The 17473-nt window shown below is 42.2% G+C and overlaps 1 protein-coding gene across 2 annotated transcripts in view; it reads left to right on the top strand.

Annotated features, from left to right (window-relative positions):
• tcerg1l (transcription elongation regulator 1 like) overlaps window positions 1-17473 on the top strand; it is a 669172-nt gene that overhangs the window by 185056 nt on the left and 466643 nt on the right. For both annotated transcript variants that reach the window (XM_051922987.1, XM_051922986.1), the window contains exon 5: window positions 1579-1767. In XM_051922987.1, coding sequence (XP_051778947.1) covers window positions 1579-1767 — 189 coding nt within the window. The remainder of the gene's footprint in view (window positions 1-1578; window positions 1768-17473) is intronic.

Below are 17473 nucleotides of genomic sequence, written 5' to 3'. Positions count from 1 at the left end.
GAATGACTTCCGGCCTGTTGCTCTGACGTCACATGTAATGAAGACCATGGAGAGGCTACTGCTTCACCACCTGAGGCCACAGGTTCAACACACCCTCGACCCTCTGCAGTTTGCATATCAGGAGAAGGTGGGAATGGAGGATGCCATCATCTATATGCTACACCGATCCTTCTCCCACTTGGACAGAGGCAGTGGTGCTGTAAGAATTATGTTTCTAGACTTCTGTAGCGCCTTCAACACAATCCAACCTCTTCTCCTTAGGGACAAACTGACAGAGATGGGAGTAGATTCATACCTGGTGGCATGGATCGTGGACTATCTTAAAGACAGACCTCAGTATGTGCGTCTTGGGAACTGCACTTCTGACATTGTGGTCAGCAACACAGGAGCGCCACAGGGGACTGTACTTTCTCTGGTCCTGTTCAGCCTATATACATCGGACTTCCAATACAACTCGGAGTCCTGCCACGTACAAAAGTTCGCTGACGACACGGCTATCGTGGGCTGCATCATGAGTGGGCAGGAGGAGGAGTATAGGGACCTAATCAAGGAGTTTGTTAAATGGTGCGACTCAAACCACCTACACCTGAACACCAGCAAAACCAAGGAGCTGGTGGTTGTGGAGGCCCAGACCCCTCATGGACCCCGTGATCATCAGAGGTGACTGTGTGCAGATGGTGCAGACCTATAAATACCTGGGAGTGCAGCTGGATGATAAATTAGACTGGACTGCCAATACTGATGCTCTGTGTAAGAAAGGACAGAGCCGGTTATACTTCCTTAGAAGGCTGGCGTCCTTCAACATCTGCAATAAGATGCTGCAGATGTTCTATCAGACGGTTGTGGCGAGCACCCTCTTCTACGCGGTGGTGTGCTGGGGAGGCAGCATTAAGGCACGCCTGGACAAACTGGTGAGGAAGGCAGGCTCTATTGTTGGCATGGAGCTGGACAGCTTGACATCTGTGGCAAAGCAACAGGCACTCAGCAGGCTCCTATCAATTGTGCTGTCACTATCCTGCTCCACTGACAGACTGAGAAGATCGTTCCTCCCCCAAACTATGCGACTCTTCAATTTCACCCGGGGGGGGGGGGGGGGGGGATAAACGTTAACATTATACAAAGTTATTGTCTGTTTTTACCTGCATTTTTAATACTCTTTAATTTAATAATGTTTTTTGTATCAGTATGCTGCTGCTGGAGTATGTGAATTTCCCCTTGGGATTAATAAAGTATCTATCTATCTATCTATCTATCTATCTATCTATCTATCTATCTATCTATCTATCTATCTATCTATCTATCTATCTATCTATCTATCTATCTATCTATCTATCTATCTATCTATCTATCTATCTATCTATCTATCTATCTATCTATCTATCTATCTATCTATCTATCTATCTATCTATATTATTTTTGTTTATTATCTTGGCAATGGGCCAGCCATGGTTAATATGACAAAGAAAAATGTGTCTGTGCTATCTTCATGTTTTTTGCATAATTTGTTTGTTTTTTTCTTTAAATTTGCCAACATATATATGTCCAGTTTATCTAAATATTTGTGGTTTTGTTTGATAGGTGGCTGTCCAGTTGCTATTAAACAAGTTGGTAGCAACAAAAGGATTGCATTAGCTGCTGCAGCTGCTGCGGCTATGGTGACCATGGAATCTGATGCTTCTCAGGGACCATCTTCTGTTAGTAATCACCCTTATCGTGTGCTCACCCTGTCTCCAATCAAGATTCCTCTTTTGTCTGCTCCTATGTCGGGTAAGACGTCTATTGTGAAACACTCACTATTCATTGTTGAAATGTGGAAGTAAAGTATTTGCCTGCCTTTTCGAAGCAGTGCCAAAAACTTAATCATTTGTTTTATGTGCCAATATTTTGCATCATTTATTTTATAGTATACTTATTTTGGGCCTGAACATTGAATTCTAGCAAATAGGGAATAGATAGAGGGTTTCATTTGTTGGTATGAGGTTATTGAATGGAAGATATTACAGTTGTTATCTGCTTTGTTTGCTTTTTTGATACTAGCTCTTCAGAGTGAGCTGAAAGGTTGATTAAGGAAATAAACAGGTGTTGATACGAACTGCTTCTCTTTATAGTCAGTTTTGAGAGCGCAAAGATGATATATCTGTACTATTTAAATATCAGTTCATCAACCAAATGACTTCAGAGCTGCAGAGATAACAGATGATTCATTTGCATTTGAAGTGAGTTTTCTACTTTGTCCCTAAAAGCACATAATAAGTACCTTGTTCTTTGAAGTGGACTGAGATCATTATTTTTCTGGACAGCAGTAAGGATTTTGTGTGCTTTAAAAGCCTTTCACTTTTTTCCTGGTAGAGCAAGAATAGCAGATGTAGCTTTCAGTGGAATTTTGTGATCATGTTGTAGAAATCATTACTAGTGTATCAGCTATGACTATGATATTTTAAACCATCCTTTGTATACAAAACTGTGTTATCTGCTTACTGAAGTACACATTGTTTTAAAAAAAATGTTTTTATAAAAGATATAATTGAATGAGTTTATTTTTATCCAAGTCAAATATACTGTGAATTTTGTTGTAATTCTTTTGTTTTATCTAATACACTTTCATTAAGTTTTATTTGTATTTTTAAGAATGATGTGTTGTTGAAAGTACAGCATGTGGTAACGTGGTGTTTCCTAATTTCAGTGATTATTATTCAGGCTGATGTTATTATGTATATTACGGACTGTGTTGTATTGCATTTTTATTTTTCATAAATGCATTATTTTAATGATTTTTTTCATGTTACAATATAGTATCATAAAGAAATTGTTTTGAAACAACAAATATGAATACAGTATATAAGGTACAAAATGATTGCCTGAGGGCATAATTCTCATTTTAAAATAGTCATTTCAGATCTTAGTACATAGACTGAAGGTTCTACCACTTTATTCTATGTTTTCTTTGTTTTTCTTCTTTCTATTATTAGCTTTAACATCTTCCAGGCCATTTGAGCTGTGACTTTCAAAGTCACAAGCGAAATACAGCTAATGGCAGTTTATTGCAGTAATAGATATTATTTGACACAGTGATTAGATTGACTGTGGACCATGCTATTTGCTGTTTAACCCTACTTGTCAAGTGTATATGCTGTTTTTATTAGCATATGCATAAAATTCATGTAGCACACTGTCTTTAATCTGTGGATGATATTAACAAAATATTAACATTATTACTATATTGCCAAAATACTGAATCACTGTTTAACTGACAAACATAAAACATAACTGTTGACTTTATTTTACAATAATGATAAAGGTTTTTATCTGATTTTCTTGCAGTCAATTTAAAGAATATTGTAAATGCCAATTATGGTTCTGAACCCCTCCCCTGCACATATATGCTTATAGTCTTTAATTTCACCTTTTATATGTTATGCAGTTTAGCAACATATTGTTTGTGGCAGTCAGGATTAAGGATGAGCAGAGGATACCATTTTGAGGGCAGTCAAATGTTGGGACTTACAGGCTTCTGTAAATCTTCTGGTATTTGGTTGATCATTATGGAATTTTGGCTTCTTGAATTTTCAGTGTTTCCTTTCCAATGTGTATTTTGATCTTTGCCAGTTTCTGATCATGATTTAGCTTCAAAGTCAGGAAAGTATTACATTTTAAACTTCTTAAACTTTTTTTGTCCGGTTTACAAACTTGCTTCTATGGTTACCCTAATGGATCACCTGAATCTGTCCTCATTATGTATCCAGATACAAGTGCTGTTGGTGTACTCTGCAACCACAGACATGATTCTCTGTAAAGTAGAAAGTAGACCTGGATAGTTAAAATGGGGAACTGGATCACTATGAATGCAAGACAAGCCAAGTCAACGTACATGTAAAAGATTACCGCAATCTATATCAAATGATCTGAGCTATGGATGCCTTGAGCTTGTAAAATATGGAAACTTAAATGATGTTCGTGTTTAATTTGCAGCATAATTATATATTGTTTAAAAATAGCTAAGTAAGATTGTTACAGAATATTTTACCTGGTATCTTCATACTGTGTCCCTGTCGCCAGCAGAGTAAAAAAATGTTTTGCTCAGTGCTGTTTTTTCTCCAAAGATCAGTATGTTTACTGTTTCTACACTAGATACAGGTGTTTGTATTTTTTACTCAAAAAGTTTTAAGTCATTTCTGGTCATATGTTTTTCAGAACACCTCCACTTTCTAAACCAGATTAAATGCATTTTCTTTATCTGCTGCAGAAAATAAAGTATGTAATTTCTGCCTCAAAATATTGCATAAGATTCCATAGTTGGCACTCTGATTTCAGTGAATGGAACAGAGTGTTGTGCTTCAGTTTAGAGTTTGCTGAGCTAATACCAGGACATATTCCAGTTGTGGCTCTGATTTCTGCATTTTTTTTATTATGTCTGTATAATTTTGTATTATAGTTGTTTTTCAGTGCTTCCTGTTTTACTAGTGATGGCAAGATTACTTGTGCTGCTGTTGGTAAAAGTATTATGCTTATGATTCTGGGCCCTATTTATGTTTATCAACTTACAGAATTTAATTTGAATTGTCATGAATAGTTATAGATTCTACCCAACACCTAATATCTTATATGCTGACTACCTCTGGTCTAGTCCATACTGTTATGTCCCTTGGTAACTTATTCCAATCATGTAGCAGACAGGGTACTATAATACTTTTGCATTATAGCAAACATACAGTAGGTTTTCATATTATATTTTAGATTTGTTTTTTAATGTATTTTAATCTGTTTCATTGAATTTGCCTTTGTCTATTTACCAATCTGATATATTTTTAACTGTCTCTTTTCTGATCTTGATTTTTACCTTATGTAACTATGTAAATTTTACAAATGCTGGTTTGAAGTGGTTAGCTAGTGCCTTTCTTACTAAATTATAACAAAACATGAATTCTCAGGCTATACAAGATTCTACTGAGATAAATTCATTTAATCCAGTCTGAATGTAATCTATGGGTTTAGAATTTATCAACACAGGTTAAATATACCTAGTCTGAAATCCAAAATCTGATACACTCCAAAATTCTAAAGTTTTTGTGGATTGACATGATACCACCTATGTTGCCTCTAATTTTTTTAACTGCTGAGCAGATGTGAGCATAATATATGCAGATTCCAAGTAGACTTAAATTGTTCTGTACAGGGATGAATAACTGATCCCCCATGAAGTACCGAGTGCCATAAAGCTATGACACACAATCGATGACCCCCAGATAGGGTTCTAGGGAGATGAAGTGAGATGAAGTACCAAGCAGCTAGGACACATGATTGAAAACCGGGGCCGAGGTCCACTGTGCAGCAGTGGGTGGTAGTCTTAATATACTACGTGGGGGTGGGGTAGGGTGCACAGTGAAATGATTACACTTACATGACAGTTCAAAAGTGCTGCGTGGTACCAAAAAAAAAAAATAAAATAAATAAATAAATATATATATATATATATATATATATATATATATATATATATATATATATATATATATATATATATATATATATTGTGGCAGGCGGCTGGCATCCATGCCCAGCCGGGATGCCCCTGCATACTATATTCGGGGGGAGCAGCCCTGGAAAGTGCAATACCTCCCCCTGGACGCTAGATGGCCACCCCCCTGGGCCGGAGTAGTGCCTGGGTTTCCCACAGGGCTCCCTGGGAATTGGAGTTGGGGGCAGCCGTGTTGGGTCCCGCAGGTACCGCCAGGGGGTGCTGTGTTTGGGGCTCCTGAGCCCGTATGGGCAACAAATTCGTCACACCTGGAAGTGCCGCCGGAACTCGGTAATCAAGCACCTGGAGCACTTCCAGGTGACCTATAAAAGGAGCCAGCGACCACGACTCAAGGGCCAGAGTCGGGTGGAGGAGGACAAGGTTGCTAGAGAGGAGTGGTGGTGCCAAGGAGAAGAAGGTTTTTTGCTTGGGCTGTACTGGTGGTGAACAGTGCTTGGAACTGTGTTGTAGGTGGGGGGTTTATGGGGAAGACATGCCCTCCAGCTGAAGAATAATAAAGTAGTTGTATTTGATAGTGCCTCCTGTGTCAAGTCTGTGCCGGGTCGGGCACAATATAGCGCCTTTGTGACAATATATATATATATATATATATATATATATATATATATATATATATATATATATATATATATACTTTCTCTATATAAAATCCTAAGCCTAAAAGTGCAACGGTGATGTTTTTATGTCATGATTTTTGTCACGCTGGCTTCTGCCTTATTTTAAAACCTACATATATATGTCTGGTATCATTCTTTTCAGAATTTATCAAAGTGTAATGTGTTGTTAGATTTTCAGATTCTTATTCTGTTTTTAAATTATAAACTAAAAAATATCAAGAACTCGCTTCTTGCGAGACGGGACTTTGTGCCAAAAGATTTAACCACGCCCGGGGCCATAAATAAAACACAAAGAGTAGGACCGCATGCTGTACAGGCTTTTAAATGTTTGAAGCGCTGCACAAGATGCAGATCACGCGGCATGGCAGCAGCAGCAAGCCAGCAGCTGATCGAGCAAAGAGGATGTAAAAAAACTGTCTGAAATCTGTTTCCCATTCTATCACTGTTTAAGAGGGGGTTTCAGAGGATGACCATGTTTCCTTGGGGTGCATTCAGCCCCCCTCTTCACAACGTGAGCGTCAGAGTGTGCATAAATATATATACTGTATATATACAGTATATATATATATTGTTGCCCACCGGAATCAAATAAGGCCATCTTGTACCCGTTTATGATCACCATGCCTGTATGTGGGACCGCCAATGGGTTAGTCAGAGCACATCAACTCCTTCTCCCCCTGCATCTGCATCCCTCCTCGCTTCCAAGCGGTTTGCACGCCCACGACTCCGGCTACGCCAATGTCACAAACTCGACTCAGAATCATGGAAAGGTTTGGGGCAGCCACCCGTATAATTGATTTCCTGGCTGCAAAGTCGAACAAGTAAATACAGCACTGCTGTGCACAAACCGAGTCCAAAACAGAACTGAAGGAATAGGGAAAAGGTGGAGGCTTTTAAAGGGGAAGACAGGAAGTGAGATCATAGGTGTCTGGCTCATGAAGGTCTTCAGCCATAGGCTTGGTCCTGGACATGACGGCAAGAGGGCCAGGTGGAATCTCCCCTGAATGGTCTACAGGAAAGGGATAAAAAGAGTCAGTGCACTATATATATATATATATATATATATATATATATATATATATATATATATATATATAATATTGTAGCAAATAAGCCCTTTGTCCACCTCTTGAACCCTCAGGTACCATTCTGATGACCAGGTGAAAGTATAATATTTCTTTATTTTATAATTATACAGTGCACAAAGCACTCTCCACACCACACTCATTAACCACTATTCTCTCTCTATACCAAACCAATCCTCCTTGCCCAGACACTTTGCCACCCTACCTCCCAGCTCAGCTCAGTGTACTGGGCTTCCCACAGTCCTTTTATATCCCCTGACCCAGAAGTGGTTCCTGGCACAACCCACAAGTCAATTTCCTTCCGGGTCAGGGCAAACAGTCCTCCTCTTCATCCCGGGAGTACGTCGTTTCTTCCGGTCAAGTGACTGTGACGCACTCCCGGGTTATAGGGCACGCAAGAGCCCACTAGCCCCCCTACAGCGACTCCCAGTGGTCCCCAAGGTATCCAGCAGGGCTGTGTATAGAAACTACAAAGTCCATGAGGCCCTGCTGGAACTCGGGGCACCATCATGCGGTCCGGAGGGCTCCTCCTAGCGGCCTGGGGGTGGCGACCGGAGTCTGTAGCCGGTTGTCCATCACAATCCCCCCCCCTTAGCGATGACAACTGGGGCGGAGCGTCGATTCCCGCGAGGGACGTCTTCCTCCAGGAGAACGCTTTATCCGGACCGTGGTTCTGTTGTCGAGATCCCCCAGCGAACCTTGGGGGAACGGTGTATCTGTTATCCCACCGCTCCCCTGTTCTCCGGGGACAACTTCTCCACACATGGCCTGGTTGCCAGCAGTTGTAGCACCGCCTACGTCCTCCTGGTGGCCTCTCTTCCGAGACCCGAAACACCTCGGGAATTCAGTTAGCTCCACCCTTTCCTCCGCCAAGGAGGGGTTAACGGCCGCTTTGTTGCTCTCTGCCCTTTTCTTTATTATGTCAGGAGACCCACGTGTTAATTCAGGGATCTCCTGCTTTCTCTGGGGATTGTGCACAGCGTGAGGCTCTCTATGGAAAAGAGAGAGCCTCTTTGCTGTTTGCACGCCCGTTGTCCTATGTAATTTCGGAGGCGGCGTCATTAGTACCGTATCGCTCCAGGTAACAGCACTATTCAGCTGTACCGGGGAGATTGGCACTTCCCCCGCCCCTCCGGTAACCAACGGTAACCCCCTTAATTTATCGGTCGGGGTCTGGAGTGGCGACTCGCTCCGGCAGGCCACGTCACACGCATGCCTCCGAACGATCGCTTCCTCTCCCGACCAATCAGTCATGGTGCCACACTCCAGTGTTGGGTTCACAGTGCTTTGGCAGCCGCTACTTATTAAACGCGGTGCCGACTCACACTGCGTCCCCTTTTGATATACGGTACAGAGAGCACCTACCTGCACCGCCGCATTAATCAAGGCCGGGGTTTCACGGCCTAAGCTCCGAAGGTATTCTTGAAGCCTTATCAACGGCGCTTTGACTGTAGCTCCCAGCTCCTCCACACGTTTCTTCAAGTCCTCGATCCCCTGAAAGAAACTAATTACGGGCTCGAGTTCCTCTTCAAGATCCCACTCCATATAGTCAGTTAACTCGGCCGGAGGTAAGTTCATTTCCTTATTTTTGTCACCTGCCGGCCGGGAACCAATGAGCACGTCCGCTCCTGGCACGTGCTCTGCTGGGCTTCACACAGGCTTCTGGGACTTGGAGTCCGTAGAGAGACGGGTAGCCTCCCGCGGCTGGCTGCGGTCTGCCTCTTTAACTTTGTCGGCAGACTGTACAGTCACTTCCCGCCCCTCTTTACCTTCATTTACAGTTGGCGCTGCATCGCTCGCCGCCCCCTTCCCCTTCAGGGAGCTCCGACTAGTCGGGGAAGCACTGACCTCACCAAAGGCTCCAAAGTAAGCTTCTTCCTGGTTGCCGTCGCGCGAGGTCACGTGGACATTGTCGGCGTATGGGCTTCCTTTCTGCGTACTCCCAGACAGGCTCGCTTTCTTCTTATGGCGGCCATCTTGCCTAGGTATGAGGCGGGCGTGCTCTTTGTCCGCTTCGTGCAGACCGGCCTCTGCAAAAAGAGAATAACAAAGTCCCGGCGCTTCGGGCATTTTACCAGCACATACCTCGGAACGCGGGCGGTCTCGCTCCAACTCCCTGTAATAATCTTCGGGAGTTGCCATCCGGCAACGTTCCGGCTGCTGCCCCGCTCGGGTTTGCTCGGCCTTAGGCTGCTCCCGGTCTTCCTCACCGCCAGTCAGGTAAGCCCATAGCGTCTCTAGCCCATCTGGGACTGAAGTCTTCTGGCTAGCTCCAGTCTTCTTCCCAGATTTCTTCCCCATTTTGGTCTGCTGTAAAGGATGGCTCACAGCTGCAGCGTTCTTGGTCGCGGGTGGGATTTTCACCTCCGCAGTTTCAAGAGGGACCTTTGTAGGGTTCTCTGCCACAACGAATTTTATATTAAATGCAGATCCTCTGCCACCGGACGGCCAGAGTATCCTGCCGACTATGCCAGTGTAGCAAATAAGCCCTTTGTCCACCTCTTGAACCCTCAGGTACCACTCTGATGACCAGGTGAAAGTATAATATTTCTTTATTTTATAATTATACAGTGCACAAAGCACTCTCCACACCACACTCATAAACCACTATTCTCTCTCTATACCAAACCAATCCTCCTCGCCCAGACACTTTGCCACCCTACCTCCCAGCTCAGCTCAGTGTACTGGGCTTCCCACAGTCCTTTTATATCCCCTGACCCGGAAGTGGTTCCTGGCACAACTCAAAAGTCCATTTCCTTCCGGGTCAGGGCAAACAGTCCTCCTCTTCATCCCGGGAGTACGTCGTTTCTTCCGGTCACGTGACTGTGACGCACTCCCGGGTTATAGGGCACGCAAGAGCCCACTAGCCCCCCTACAGCGACTCCCGGTGGTCCCCAAGGTATCCAGCAGGGCTGTGTATAGAAACTACAAAGTCCATGAGGCCCTGCTGGAACTCGGGGCACCATCATGCGGTCCGGAGGGCTCCTCCTAGCGGCCTGGGGGTGGCGACCGGAGTCTGTAGCCGGTTGTCCATCACAATATATATATATATATATATATATATATATATATATATATATATATATATATATATATATATATATATATAATATGATGGCACAATTGGAAAATTCCACAACAGGGGTCTCATTTATAAAACTTTGCATGAATTAAAGTGTAAAAATCTGCATATGCTTAATATAGGAAAATGTGTACACAAAAGAAAACAAACTGATTTATAAAATCTTGTGTATACACATTTGTACTGAATCTTCTTTTTCTTTCGGCTGCTCCCATTAGGGGTTGCCACAGCGGATCATCTTCTTCCATAAGTTTCTGTCCTCTGCATCTTATTCTGTTACACCCATCACCTGCATGTCCTCTCTCACCACATCCATAAACCTTCGCTTAGGCCTTCCTCTTTTCCTCTTCCCAGGCAGCTCTATCCTTAGCATCTTTCTCACAATATACTCAGCATCTCTCCTCTGCACATGTCCAAACCAACGCAATCTCACCTCTCTGACTTTGTCTCCCAACCATCCAACTTGAGCTGACCTCTAATTTCTAATCCTATCCATCCTCGTCACACCTAGTGCAAATCTTAGCATCTTTAACTCTGCCACCTCCAGCTCTGTCTCCTGCTTTCTGGTCAGAGCCACCATCTCCAACCCATATAACATAGCTGGTCTCACTACCGTCCTGTAGACCTTCCCTTTCACGCTTGTTGATACCCGTCTGTCACAAATTACTCCTGACACTCTTCTCCATCCATTCCACCCTGCCTGCACTCTCTTTTTCACCTCTCTTCCACAATCCCCATTACTCTGTACTGTTGATCCCAAGTATTTAAACTCATCCACCTTCGCCAACTCTACTCCCTGCATCTTCACTATTCCACTGACCTCCCTCTCATTTACACACATGTATTCTGTCTTGTTCCTACTGAACTTCATTCCTCTCCTCTCTAGAGCATATCTCCACCTCTCCAGGGTCTCCTCAACCTGCTCCATACTATCGCTACAGATCACAATGTCATCAGCAAACATCATAGTCCACGGGGACTCCTGTCTAATCCCGTCTGTCAACCTGTCCATCACCATTGCAAATAAGAAAGGGCTCAGAGCCGATCCCTGATGTAATCCCACCTCCAACTTGAATGCATCCGTCACTCCTACCGCAGACCTCACCACAGTCACACTTCCCTCGTACATATCATGTACAACTCTTACGTACTTCTCTGCCACTCCCGAATTCCTCATGCAATACCACGGCTCCTCTCGAGGAACCCTGTCATATGCTTTCTCCAGGTCCACAAAGATGCAATGCAAATCCTTCTGGCCTTCTCTAAACTTCTCCATCAACATCCTCAGAGCAAACATTGCATCTGTGGTGCTCTTTCTTGGCATGAAACCATACTGCTGCTCACTAATCATCACCTCACTTCTTAACCTAGCTTCCACTACTCTTTCCCATAACTTCATGCTGCGGCTCATCAATTTTATTCCCCTGTAGTTATTGCAGTCTTGCACATCCCCCTTATTCTTAAATATCGGCACCAGTACACTTCTTCTCCACTCCTCAGGCATCCTCTCACTTTCCAAGATTCCATTAAACAATCTGGTTAAAAACTCCACTGCCATCTCTCCTAAACACCTCCATGCTTCCATAGGTATGTCACCTGGACCAATGGCCTTTCCATTTCTTCATCCTCTTCATAGCTGCCCTTACTTCCACCTTGCTAATCTGTTGCACTTCCTGATTCACTATCTCCAAATCATCCAACTTCTTCTCTCTCTCGTTCTTTTTATTCATCAGCCTCTCAAAGTACTCTTTCCATCTGCTCAACACACTCTCCTCGCTTGCAAGTACGTTTCCATCTTTATCCTTTATCACCCTAACCTGCTGCACATCTTTACAAGCTCACTCCCTCTGTCTAGCCAATCAGTACAGGTCCTTTTCTCCGTCCTTAGTGTCCAGCCTCTCATATAACTCATCATACTCTTTTTTTTTTTAGCCTTTGCCACCTCTTTCTTCACCTTGCGCCTTATCTCCTTGTACTCTTGTCTACTTTCTGCATCTCTCTGACTATTCCACTTCTTCGTTGCCATCCTCTTCCTCTTTATACTCCCCTGTAATTACTCATATCTCCTGTCAAATTAGATATATTCCTTTCACATGACTACTTAGATGCAATTGTCAGTCAGTTATTTTCTAATCTGCTTAGTCCTGAACAGGGTCATGGAGAGGGTGCTGGAGCCTGTCCCAGCTAGCTTGCAGTATAAGGCAGGAACAAACCTTGGACAGAATGCAAGTCCATCACAGGGTGAACACATACACACACACCCCAACCACACACTACAGCCAATTTAGGATCATCAATTCACCTAACCCACATGTTTTTGAACAGTGCGAGGAAACTGGAGTACACAGAGGAAACCTATGCAGACTTGAGGAGAACATGCAAACTCCACCCAGGATGTGAACTCTAGTCTCCTTACTGTGAGACAGCAGCGCTACAACTGTGCCACCATGCCATCCCAGAGGCAACCTGGCTAAAAGCATTTCCTGAGGACTGATCCATAATAACAACTTGTAAATATTGTGGAATTCTTTCTCTTGTGTTTGCAGGCCCCACTAGAAAACATTGAGAAGTATACAATATATAATGTTGAACTTAAACCACCAGACACCCTTTGTATGTTTTATTACCAAATTGAAAGAATCATCTGTAATTTGGCATTCTTTAGTGATGTTGTTGATCAAAAATGCATATTGTGCAGCACTGCACTTCAACCTTTTTAGAACCATCTAAAATTTCACTACATGTGAATGAAAGCTGAGCAAGCAGCACCTAGTCCTAGCAATGTTACACAGATAACCATTTCCTGTTTACACTATAACAACATGTCTGTATCCAGCAGGCTATTGAAAGCAAAATCAGATAACAGTAGGCTTCATTTTTATTTATCACATAACATGGCTCCAATTAAAACTGTGTGCAACAAAGGATTTAAAAACTGATCCTGTACCAAAGGTTAAGAAATATGTCATTCCCTCCTGCAATTATTTTTCTCAGGTTGGGTTGCCTTTGCTTTATCTCAGACTAGCAAAATACCCGCGCTTCGCAGTGGCAAAGTACTGCCTTAAAATTTTTATTAAGAAGAAAAGTAAACCTTTTTAAACTGAGGGAAAATATACCAATAATTATTTGTTTAGGATCTTTTTGTATACCACATTGTCAGTTCAGCCCTCTGGTTGTAATATGACCAAGCTGTGTGCTGAGCTTACTCTTGAGCGTGCAATGTATAGTTGGCCATGTGAAAAGCAATCTTGCCTCAAATCAATGCCAACCTTTTGTAGGGTCTGTCCCTGAGACTTATTGTCATTGCGAAGCAGAGCCTTACTGGAAATTGGAGGCGTTTGAATTGAAATGGGTTTCATCAATAACTTTGCATCCAGCTTTTGAGAGTTTAAACATTCATAAACATCAAAGTGTCCACTACTCAAATCGTCACCTGTGAATCTAAGATGTTTAAGAGGCATTGGCGGTTGTCCAAAAGTGTAAAATATTTGCATTTCGGTACACTTGAAAGCCACAACCGAACAATTCAGCGGCAGCCATCAACTCACATGCAGAACCATAGGTGAAGGGCTTAAGCATTTCACTCTTATAGTGCTCCTGTGTAGTATAATTATCTCCTGTACACAGTCCACACCTTGAACCTTTTCCCAGTCATTCAATACATAAGACACAATCTTCCTCCGGATATCAAGAGTGAGCCTGATATGGCCGTGCAATATGTAACACAGAGAATTGAAAAGGCAGGCGCCATCTCCGGGCATGGAAACCACTTGGTAAGTGACAGTTGTTTGATCGATGGTGATCACCTTGATAGACATGTTAATGGGGGTACGGTTGGAACGATAAAGGAAATGCGTACCTGAACAATGTAAACGTCTAAAATACCTACACAATAACTATAATCGTAATAAACGAACAATAAAACAGCGGAGAAGCCGTGGATTAAATGAAAAGGCTGCAGTTATTAACAGTGAGACGTGAATACCGTGGCGAAGCAAGGAAGGGAATGAAAAGACCGGAGCAACGGACGGCCTATTAGCGCTGTGAAAGGCGCTATATAGCGCCCGACCCGGCACAGACTGACGCAGAGGCATGTATTTAAATAAACAGAGTTTTATTTTTCTTCAGCCGTGGAGCACGCCTTCCCCGTGTCCCACAGGCCCAACACAGTCCCAAAACACTCACAATAATCACAACAATCCTTCTGGCACCACCACTCCTCCTCAGGCTTAGTCCTCCTCCTCCAGACTCTGGCTCTCGAGTGGTGGTGGCTGGCCCTTTTTATAACCCACCCAGAAGTGTTCCAGGTGCTTGACCACCTGGTCCTAATTGCACTTCCGGGTGGGGCTGTAGAATCGTCCAGCTGGGCTGTTGGAAGGAGACAGCCCCCCCAGAGGCCTCCCCGGGCCCCAACCAAGCTGTGGAGGACTCCATCTCCCATGGAGCCCTGCGGGAGGTTGGGGAATCAGCGTCGGCCATGGAGGCTGCCACCAAGCACCCCGGGGGAGGTATTGAGCTGTCCATGGCTGCTCCCCCGGAACATACACAGCAGGGGCGTCCCGGCCAGGCATGGGACCCGGCCGTTCATCACAGCGCACCATATTTGTGCTTCCTTTTCATCGTCCCGGACGAAATAAAGTTGCAAAAATTTGTGTTTCTCAGTCGGCATAGTAAAAGACTGCCAATCAAGTGATACACTTGTCCCTGGACTTTAAATGAAGGCATAAAATTTCCCTTAACGATTTGGTTAGCACCAAATGACGTTATTTGAAATGCGCTGTTGTACTTTCGACTGTTGTTCAAGAAATGCTCACTTTGAGGATGTTCGCCATTTAACAGGCCCTCAAAAAGGTCAGGAAGCTTATGTAAAGGAGTGAGAGAGACTTTACCACCATTACAGCACAAACCAGGAGACTCACATTTCCACCTGTGAGCTTGACAATACTCACAGTCAACATCCATGGATCCAATGTATACTGTTTTGTTGTTTTTGTATGAGCTGCTTTTCATTATTGGGATCGTACCTAGAAACAGAAGCTTGATTAACTTGTGGATTGGCCTGCGAGTATTTAGCGACAGCGTCTCTATGAACTTGTGGATTTGCCTGCGAGTATTTAGTGACAGCATATCTATGAACTTGTGGATTTTTCTGCGAGTATTTTGCAGCAGCATCACAAAGTTGTTTCCGTCTAGCTGCATCAGAAAATGTACAACAATGTCTGACACGCCTCCTTTTTACTGTTTTCTCACAGCTTCCGAAATAAGTACGTACATCGGTTTCTGGTTAGTGCAGGGAAGCCGCCTACCAAATTTCGTGAAGATGGGGCCATAAATATGAAAGTTTAACATGGCGTACGTTGTCGACCGTTATGACTGTTACGCATTGAATTTCGAAATGAAACCTGCTTAACTTTTGTAAGTAAGCTGTAAGGAATGAGCCTGCCAAATTTCAGCCTTCTACCTACACGGGAAGTTGGAGAATTAGTGATGAGTGAGTAAGTGAGGGCTTTGCCTTTTATTAGTATAGATGTTAGACAGAAACTAAAATAGCTCCTTGCTAAATAGAGATTTTACTGTACTGGAGCGATACAGAATTCAGTATTCTTTTTAATTTACTTCTTTTTTAGTCATTCTGCTGTATGTTCAGATCACAGTCTATCTATCTATCTATCTATCTATCTATCTATCTATCTATCTATCTATCTATCTATCTATCTATCTATCTATCTATCTATCTAAAAAGTTCTGTAAAAAGCCAAATTTCCCCCTGGGAACAAATAAAGTTCAAAATATTTATTTCACAAACTACACAAAGTACTGAATGTATTTCATTCTTCTGTTATGAATCAACATAAGCTATTACAAATATTGTGTAATATTAAGAACAATAATCATCAATTATTAATTTTATTCATAATCGTGCTCCCCTAGTAGAAAATAAAATAATTAAATTATAATGTGTTTTAGGGCAGTGGAGGATGGAATAAGTTATTTAATTTTTTCAGAAATTCTTTTTCTGTAAAACATTGCTGTATTGGAAAGCATGACAAGTAAAGAACAAGACAAAATTAAATAACAGTGAATAAGAAGGTCTAAATAAAAAAGGAAGGTACAGATTTAAAAATTAAAGAAATTGAATTTTTATGTTTATGTTAAAGGTCAAGTAGGGAGTTACCTTCTACATTACTTTTCTCCCTTCTTCATGTCTCCTTGAGCTTATATTCTTTTTTAACTCATCATCCAGGTCATCAATCCATTTTTTATGTTAAATTCTTGATTTGACAAACATCATCCACTTGTAAAGCTTCATACAGTGTCAAAATCCTCTCCCACCAGTAACTCCGGATCTAACTTTGTGTTTTGTTTTGCCAGTGTTGGTCAATGTAAGCTTGATGACAATTTGGTAGGTTGAAATACTGGTGTCTCTACTTTCAGATTACAGTTTCAGTAAGCCCAGCGTAATGATGACACCCCTGTTTTTTTTAATTAAGGGGTTCAGGTGTTTGAATTTCCTATATTCTTAATAGTCCTCTGTTAAATATGCAATGGCAGGTGCTACGCTCTGTTTTTAATGCATGCATATCAAAATAATATTTAGTTTTATCCATTTTCACTGTTGCTCCCATTTCCCAAAATTCACTCTCTAAAGTTATTAAATCTTTGCTGTAAATCTCTGTTTTGAGAGGCAGTTACTAATTTTGTATACTAGGGACTGCATGATACTGCACCCTGCATGAACAGGGTGTCCTCCAGAATGATGACCTTTAGTTTATAGTGCTACTGCAGGTTAAATTAGTGCTTAAACCCCACGTCTCCAACCTAAGCTGGGTGTAAACTATAAATGAAGTAGCCAGCTACAGCCTATGATTTCCTTATGGTTCATATTCCTCATATTGTTGAGAATCCAGAGGATGATAAATCTGTTACCTTATTATCTGATAAGTGTTTACTCTTTTGATGCAGCTATCAGGTAGCTTGAAGCAAACATATAATTGGTACAAGGCAAATGAAACATACTATGAGACAAAATAGAAATAATATACATCTACAGTTTATTTTTTAGGAATTTAGTATAATCTAAATTTGTATTTATTCATAATCAAAATTATGAAAACATTTTTGAGTAAAAACAGTATTAGTTTTATGTACTGCA

This window comes from Erpetoichthys calabaricus, chromosome 2 (genome assembly GCF_900747795.2).
Source record: "Erpetoichthys calabaricus chromosome 2, fErpCal1.3, whole genome shotgun sequence".
In the NCBI taxonomy this organism is placed as follows: Eukaryota; Metazoa; Chordata; class Cladistia; order Polypteriformes; family Polypteridae; genus Erpetoichthys; species Erpetoichthys calabaricus.
The sequence above is the reverse complement of the archived record's forward strand: the minus strand, read 5'-3'. Positions and strand labels throughout refer to the sequence as shown.